Source organism: Cariama cristata, unplaced genomic scaffold (genome assembly GCF_000690535.1).
Source record: "Cariama cristata isolate BGI_N322 unplaced genomic scaffold, ASM69053v1 scaffold36532, whole genome shotgun sequence".
In the NCBI taxonomy this organism is placed as follows: Eukaryota; Metazoa; Chordata; class Aves; order Cariamiformes; family Cariamidae; genus Cariama; species Cariama cristata.
In genome coordinates this window covers 31,392-40,466 of record NW_009606306.1, presented here as the reverse complement: position 1 = coordinate 40,466, position 9,075 = coordinate 31,392, and the positions used below count along the sequence as shown (strand labels likewise).

General features: G+C 38.5%; 1 protein-coding gene across 1 annotated transcript; it reads left to right on the top strand.

Moving 5' to 3' along the window:
• Positions 1-6: 6 nt before the first annotated feature.
• On the top strand, positions 7-6,855 carry SCRN3 (secernin 3). Its single transcript, XM_009696286.1, has 7 exons — positions 7-68; positions 246-427; positions 1,205-1,404; positions 2,091-2,303; positions 4,895-5,057; positions 5,423-5,603; positions 6,404-6,855. Exons 2-7 carry the CDS (start codon positions 327-329, stop codon positions 6,557-6,559), a joined length of 1,014 nt encoding a protein of 337 aa, XP_009694588.1. The 5' UTR covers positions 7-68; positions 246-326; the 3' UTR covers positions 6,560-6,855.
• Positions 6,856-9,075: the final 2,220 nt, after the last annotated feature.

Sequence of the window (9,075 nt, the reverse complement as noted above, 5' to 3'; positions counted from 1 at the left end):
CGGCGGACGAGGTGCAGGAGGTCGTCCATTTCCCGGCCGCCGCGCACCCGCCCGGCGCCGCGCTAGAGGTGAGGGCGGGGCACGAAGAGGCCTTCGGGAGACGGCAAAAAAAACCCAAACAAACAACCCTTTCATCCTGTTTTCTGTGTATTTTTAGCACACGATTTGGCCGATTAATCATGGAGAGATGCTGGCCAAAGCGATGGCGTGAAAGATAATTTGTTGTGCGCTCTGACTTCTTGCAGTGCACCTACATCAAAATTGAGCAAGTCGAAAAGACCCACGCCGTGGTGCTGAGCCGGCCCTCCTGGCTCTGGGGGGCAGAGATGGGGGCCAACGAACACGGCGTGTGCATCGGGAACGAAGCGGTGTGGGGGAGAGAGGAGATCTGCGATGATGAAGCTCTCCTCGGCATGGACCTCGTAAGGTTTGCGCAGGCTATTTTGGTAAATGGTACTGAATTCGGGAGGTCGTTCCGAAACATTTGAATTACATGGGGAAATACGTGCTTTCACTTTCAGAAGACACGTCTGTTTCTTCTGCTGTTTTAGCCATGGTTAAAAATAAGTATTTCTTGGCACAGGCGTTAGATCTCACGAGCTGGGAGCCTGTGGGAGGTATCAGGTGCTGGAACACAACCTGTCAAGGAAATCATCAAACGTTTTTCTGTCAACGAAGTTTAGTATCAACTGAAACAAGGCTCTTAACGAAAGCACAGCTGGACCTCAGGAACTAGTGTTAGGGCGTTTTTTTCTAGGGTCTGTACTCATTTCCTATTTTCCCACATCTATCACACAGAGGTTTTTAAGTTTCACTCTTAGCCATGCATCGCCATGTAAATAAGGACAGCTTGTTGTGCCTGCCTTACTGGGTGCCAGTGTAACTCTCGTGAACCTGCAGCAGTCAGTCAGTTCTTCCTGGTACTGTTTCCCCCCAGCCCAACACCCAGAAGGACCTTGCAGGTGTTTCCTATGAGCCCTCTCGCTGCATTTCCATATTTCTATTTGCTTGCTTTTCCCCATGTCAAGGACATCGAGGACCCACTTCAAACAAGCCCTTTAAGTGACTTGCTCCTTTCTCTTAGCAGATCATACAAGCATCAGGTACATATAGAAATAGCATTCCAAGTCAATTTGAATATTCAGGCTGAATAGTTGAATGTAAAGTTTACCGTTCCAAAAATAACATCTTCCTTTTGTTTTAGGCTTGGACTTGAGAGAGCAGACACAGCTGAAAAGGCTCTTACTGTCATAGTTGACTTGATAGAAAAATATGGACAGGGAGGAAACTGTATGGAGAGCCACATGGTATTTACATACCATAACAGTTTTCTGATAGCCGACAGAAAGGAAGCATGGGTGCTGGAGACATCAGGAAAATACTGGGCAGCAGAAAAAGTAGAAGGTACGGATGATGCTCTTTGTTTTAAACATTTCAAATGCAATGACAATTAGCAGTTCTCCACTTTTCATTTACCGTTTCATTAAGGCATCAGACTAGCCTCCAGATATGTACATGTGCCTGTAAACAACAGGAGTTGCTAGTGGACTCCATCAGTGTGGAGTGGCTAGCAGTTTCACTGAGGAACTGAGTCACAGGGGGCCTTTTCAGAGTCAGAGATGACCACTTCTGCACTTGGAAGAAAGAGGAAGGTCGGCATGAGAATGACAGCAGTATAAACAGTCTTAAGGATGGTGGCAATCGATGGCAATTTCATTTGGTGACAGGGTAACACCGACAGGATCGGTACTTTGGGCCCTGAAGTGGCTGATTGTTCCAGTGGACATAGAAGGACAAGCTATGTCTTTGGCGGTCTAAGACGAAGAATGTAAAGATGGGAATAATCAGGACAGAACCTGAAATATGATGTTGGCAATAGAAGTAAATGAGTCAGAACTGAGTGGCAGTGGAATTTCAATCAGAGGGATACATCTAGCCAAGGGGAGAGGGCCAAAAATAAACCACAGGACTCTCAGATCTTGTGGGAAACTCTTCAGTGCATAATTTGCTTTAGTAAGCTCATTGCAAACAAAATACTAAGAAAAAGGATGCAATGCATTAAAATGATTCTTTCCTCACCTTACAAACAGGAGGTGTACGGAATATTTCCAACCAGCTCTCTATCACAACCAAGATTGACAGAGAACACCCAAAATTGAAGGAATATGCCAAAAGCAAGGGCTGGTGGGATGGGGAAAAGGAATTTGATTTCGCTGCCACATATTCTTATGTAAATACTGCCAGGATGACCACATCCAGAGGCCGATACTCTGAAGGCTATAAACTTCTGAACAAACACAAAGGTATCATTTTTTATATTATTTTTTTATAAGATATGCAAAACATTTAGTGAGCTACATTAATTTAAATCATAAATGATTAGACATCTGATGCAGGCAATCATTTGGTAAACCAGAACTTTCTAGAATAATTTTTTGCCTAAAGGAGAAACACTGAGCTTGAAGTCTTCTATCCTTTTTTGCCAATTTGTTGATGAGGCAAAATTAAAACAAGGGTCAAATATAAACACACAGAGCTACATTAACACTGAGAGGTCACTAAATACTCTGGAAGACCTGCTCTAAAACATTTTGATAGGCTATATATTATTATGTACCTCTAAGGAAGAAAAAACCAGAGGGTAAAACAGACTCCCAGTGGTTTGCAGCCACAAACAGAACCTTATGAACAACTTCAGTCTGGTACCATTCATATAGGCCTAAGACAACAGCACAGCATTCAGATATGTATCTCGCATTTATTTTTTGAGATTGGTTTTTAAATCTTTTTAGTTTCACTGTAACTGCCTCTCTAACCTTGTGTAGTCTAATAAAACACACTGAGAGCAGAACAAAATAATTTTCTGTACTCTAAGCAGGTGTTCCTAATCACTAACTTATTCACTTATTTTTCAGATGTTTATAGAAAGAAGCTATTACTTCTCTTCTAACTGCATCCACCTGGCAGGGTTTTTTTCTGCATCTGTATTCACTTGCTCATTTGAAGTAATTAATCCAAACCAAAATTACATTGCACCCCTGTGTTTTTTTATTTATTTGGCTGAGCTCTGCCAGACTAGGTTTAGCATTTAGTTAACGCGCCAGAATGAATTACCTTTTGCTATCCTGCTCTAGTGATCATGTAAATCCTGCATTCATTTTGGGAATTGCAGGTTCTGAATACTGAAAGCATTTTCATAATACCTGTATTTACGTGTATTATAACAATACTGAGATTCTATCAGTGCTTTCATTCTAAATCCCCATTTTCAGGCATTTACCTGAGCCATTTTAAAAATCACACTAGGTGTTCAGGTTACCAGCCTCATATGGTTTCAGTTTGTTTAGATTTATTTTAAATAGCTGCCCTAACTAAAAGCTATTTGGTTTACAGCATCAGTAAAATCACTGGTTTCTTAATCTACCCTTCCCAGCTTTTTCACTCAGTGGCATTACAGGTTTTTTTCCAGGTTGCCTGCCATGTGAAGACCATTTTTAGATAAACATTATTTATATTTCAAAAAATAAGGAATGTATTTCAGGAATACAAAATAATAAAAAAGTCTAATGGAAAATATGCAATATCTTCTTTCCTGCTGGACAACTTGCCAACTTCTAGTTGACCCACTGACTGTTGCTTCTTTTAATTTCTTTGATTCGTGTAGCATGCTGATTTCTTGAATTTTCTGACTTTCCCAGGTAACTATGGGAATCCTTAAGAATGTTTCCTTGTTGAAATGCATTGCTGCATCCTTGTCTACAGGCAATCTGAATAGTGTATAAAAAAATATGTTGCAGACATCTGACTTGGCAGCAGAGTGATTATTTTAAGAGGAAACAGCAAGGCAGTTTAAAAAAGGAATCTTTATGCAGCTAGAACTTCACTGAGGGAAACACTAAAAGATTAAATGGCAAATGATACCTTCAAGTTAAAAAAAAAAAAGTGAATGAAGTACTGTTTTTCTGCTATAAGCATATGCTCAACTGGTACATCAAATGTGAAAAGAAAACTACTGCAAGCACTGCCTGTTAGAATATTGGATTGCTTGGTGATAGCCATGCCAGTATTTAAGCTTCAGCGTATGCTATACTCAAACAGCGATATTGTTTGAACACTAGATGCAGAGGCATATGTGGAAAGGGTTTTGTTTCTGAGAAAAAAGAATTATTTTCATAGACACGTTTGGCACTGTATCTCACATAGGTAGTTAAGACTTCTTTACAAATGGATGTACTATTGTAGTTTCTGTTGATTCTGAGTATGGAACGTGTTGTGTTGTTACTCCAGTGCATCCTTTCAATTGTCAACTTGAAGCCCAAGTACTTTGGAAGGTCATATGATTAAAATAATAATAATAATAAAAAAGTGACAGGCTTGCTGTTTCATTTTCAAAGTTACACACAAAATCCATGCACAGTTGTTATTTTTACATTTCCAAAGCAAGAGCAGTATTAACTGTGTACAAATACCAATAACTATTATAGTGATTTATCTTCACTTCCACACAGTGCTCAGAAAGTTCAGCCTTTAATCCAAGCTACTAGCTTTCATCTGAAAAGTTACTGTGTGAATGACCATTTGCTAGCCATATGTATTTTACCTCTCTGGGAAACATCATGTGTCTTTGTCCTCCCCTTTTCTAAGTCCTAAATGTTACAGCTCATTATCACCTACTCTTTGAAATAAATACTTTGGGGTAAACAATAATATTTTTAAGTGTGTTAGATACTAAGGTATGCTGTCAGAATAGTTTTTTTTTTCTTCTGCCAATATGGACAAACTAAAATTGGCATTGCCTATTAAAGGAAAAAGCAGCCAGTTGTACAGTGCCATTTAGGTGGTATTATAAGTAGTGTTGTGTGTAAATAACTATATTGTGTTGTATCTTAAATAGGATCTATCACTTCTGAAATAATGATGGAAATTCTTCGGGACAAAGAGAGTGGCATTAATATGGAAGGTGGATTTATGACAACTGGAAGCATGGTGTCTGTATTGCCTCAGCAGCCTAATCTGCCGTGTATTCACTTCTTCACTGGAACTCCAGATCCTGCGAGGTGATGTAGCAAGTAATTAGAATAAAAAGTTACAAATATCTAAATGAAAAAGTGTTGCAATTTGACTAATTATATTCCTTTTTGCTTTGTGTTTTTTTTTTCTTTTTTTCCCCTGAAAAAGCACAATCAAGAAGTAGGAGGAACGTAATGTACATTATGTACATCAATGCTATTTGCTAACCTACTTAGTGAAACACTGCTATGACACTGACTTAAACATCAGTTAGGAGATTTTTTTTTTTTTTAAAGACTTCTTTCTTAACAGAAGGAATTAGAAGAATGGAAAAAATACAGCAATCTACTGTCTCAACAATTTTAACAAAACTGTATCAGTAAAGGATCTCTGTTCTGTTTTCTCTTTCTAGGTCTGTATTCAAGCCTTTCATTTTTGTGCCCAATATTACTCAGTTATTAAAAACTAGTTCCCCTACATTTGGTCATGATGATCCAGTTAAGAAGCAACCACGTTTTCAGAATAAGCCAGATCGAAGACATGAGCTCTATAAAAAACATGAAAGTGCTGCTGTAGTTATGGAAACTATCGAGGTACGTTGATTAAATCAGATTTCAATGCAAGCAGGTGGTTTATATAAGCTCCTTGCTCACATTTTGTTAATGCAATACCGTTTAATGCCCTTTGATGGATTGTGAAGAACACTGTAGTGCACCAGAAGCCCATTGTCTTGGCATCTGGCAGGCATATGTTTCAAACACTAAAAACTGCAACTAGCACTTTGCTGTACTCCCAGTCGTAGCCCCAGACAAGCATCTGTACTGCTTATATGCATATGCAGGCCACACATACTCCTGCACCAGTCAGATAATGGGGAAGTGCTTGAGCAGCCACAGGCAAATATGCAGCTCCTGTTAAGAGTACTTAAAACTCTTCAGGACCCTGGTCTCAGGCAGTAAGGAGCACATGCCTTTTACGGTTGCTTGGTATGGACAGGAGAGGAAACAAGATCACAAAGATAGCTGGATGCAAAGGTGAAGCAGGGGGGTAGCTGCCTACCTTTAGCAGTAGCATCTCTCCTATTTACAGATACATGTTCTAAAAAATAAGACATATGCCCGCTTAGGTTTTGGTAGCATAAATACCTGGAGCCGCTTTAATTTTATTTATTTTCCATCCATCAGACAAGGATGCAGGGAGATGAGCGAGCGCCAGATATTAGGAAAGATAACTAAAAAAAACCCTGTCACGGTGCTAAGTTCTACCAACACAAATTTGTACCCTAGAAACTATTAAGAGGTTAAAATAAGGACAGTAGAACAGAATTCTGTTGAGATGAACACTACATAACTTTGTATAGTTTTTAGTGAAATACAGATGTTTCTTTTTGCAGGGCCAAGGTAAAGAGATGCTGAAAGAGATACAGGAGTTGGAGAAACAGAAGATAAGTGAAATGGAATCAGTCCTGCAAAATGGATGTCTTGACGTTAACCAAGCAGTTAACCTTTTTTCACAGTGTGTAGAAGAAGAACTCAAAATATATAGCTAAACCTACTATTTGAATGTGGTAAAACTCAGTTTTATGCTTAACTCTTCTAATGAAGTAGCTATATAGATTATGTCTTATTTTCAGTATACCAGTTAGTACAGTCAGTTTTAAAGATGCAAATTCATATTCAGGCCAAACAGCTTTTTGCTGTATGAAACAACACTGAAAACGCTCTAAGAGCTAGGCAGTGGCTTTGTCTGTATGTGGCATAAAGCTGTCAGCAGAGGTTGATTTTGTCAACAAACAGATGCAATTAGGATGTAATAGCTTGACTAAATTGCAGAACAACCCCATCTCCGGATAAAGAACACTAAATCAGATTTGGAGAACTCAGTTGTAGTGTACAGACATGTGGGTATTATAGTCAAGATAACTGTAGAATTTCACATTTCCTGAATTAAAATGGCCATGCTGAAGGACTTTCTAAAATGTAGAACCTATTACTTGCACTGAATAAAAAGGAAAGTGATATGCAAGTCAAGTAAGATTGATATTCAGCTGTTTGACAAAACTGTTCTAAGGTATGTTTCATATATGAACCTTCTACTCCTTCAACGTAAGATGAGGCTAAGAGCTCAAGGTATATTAAAACCAAACCACAGTTACAATTTTACCATGATTTGTTGTGAAATCTGATTACATGGAATTCAACAATGTAAACATCCTGCAAGTTACCACATGATTTTCACTTCCCTGTATTTTCCCCAGCCTGATAACAAAAAAAATAAATTAACTTATTTACATACAATATGATCATGGTCAAATTAATTCTGCAATACACTTTATAACATAACGTGGGAGGTTTTTCATGTTTCTTGAATTGTTACTTTTTTAAATCGGGCAACTAGAAAGGAAGAGGTTGGGGTACACAAGTATATACATAGACCCATCGGGACACTTAAAAGGACTTCTCAAATTTTTTTCACTTCATGTAAAGCCCTTTAATTTTGGCAAGAGCAGTCATGGTTACTATGGACTTGATTTAATCAAGCTTTTTGCCCTGCCAGGAGCTTTTCCTCCCTGATCCTGTTTAAAAGTAATGATCAGTGTGACACTACTTTTTATTATCTGTGGCAAGGGACAAACTGAGCAAACAACAAAGAAGATTCTGGCTTTACTACATGATCAAGCAGGATAAAAAGTATGACTGGAAGGAAAAAAAACCACAACCACAACTGCAGCACTTCTGCAAACCTTCAGAACAGAACATGTAACATGAAATGGAGCATTAGAGCTGCAGTAGCTGTATGTGACATGACACAGCATCCCCACAGAAAGACCCAGCAGACCACAGAAAGACCATTCTTTGATTTTTCTGTATTTAGTCAGTTTCTAGAATCGTCTCAGATGCTAAAGATGGGGCTACACACATGTAGTTTTCTCATTTTGTAAACTGTTCTATCCCCCCCACTGGTAAAAAAAAGTAAGTATAGGCAAACAAAAGAAATACATTTACAATGACATTTGCAGAATGAGTAAGAAAATTAGGAGCTTGGCAGAATTTGTTCTTCCTGATACTACAGTGAAAGTAGAAGTTAATTTGGGATACTGTGTTCAAATCCACAGCAAGAAACTAACGGGTCAGGAAAAGTTCTTGAACATTCTAGTAATCCTATGTGTACCAAGTGGCAGTAGCAAGACAAGACTGAGTAGCAGGTAAGACTAAAACTAAGCTTGAGTTGATTGTGAACCTTTTGTGCCTGTGTTGCCAACAAAATTTCTTAGAAGTTCATAGCACAGTGGATGTTCATGAACTGGAAGGTATATTTAATAAAATTTTGCTGTATTTAGCTGTTTTCCTCATGGATGTCTATATCTGACAATTGTGTGTATTTTTGTCCTATTTTTGATCATCTGCGCTAGCTCTTTGATAACTTCAAAGCATCAATAAATGCCAGGTAAAACTGTGCTGGAAACCAAGGTATGAGTCAAGTTTACAGGTAGCATAGCAAAACAAGAGAAGTAATTTTGTGCTACAACGCAAATCTAGTGAAGTTATACAAGAATGAAAATAGTGAAGGTGGTGGAGCAGGCCTTGAAGTGAATTTCTTGGCCACTTAATCATGGGGTGGCAATTAACCAGGTTAAGCACAATGATCTGGTTGTAATATAGACAAATACAGTCCAACTGTTCCTCTGGTTTCTCTGCTGTTTTTTTATTTACTGATAGGATACAAAGTAAAAACAATGTGATGTGTAGAGACAGATGAAGTGATGGCCAACGGAGTACAGAATATTTTGGTACCTTTTTTTCCTGAGACTTCACCCTCCTAGAACACATGCAGTGTGAAAACAGAAAATGAAGATGAGATCGGGGGAATAAATAACCCTCACTCCCGCAACCATACATTAAAGAAAAAACAAAGACAAACACACACACCACAAAAGCCCAGAATGTCCTCTAGAGGGCAATCTTTGTACGTATTTCATCTAGGAATACATCTTGCAGCTTATTTTCAAAGGTCTAGAGCTTTAGGAAGGATCATTATTTAAAAAAAAAAAAAAAAAAAAAAAAA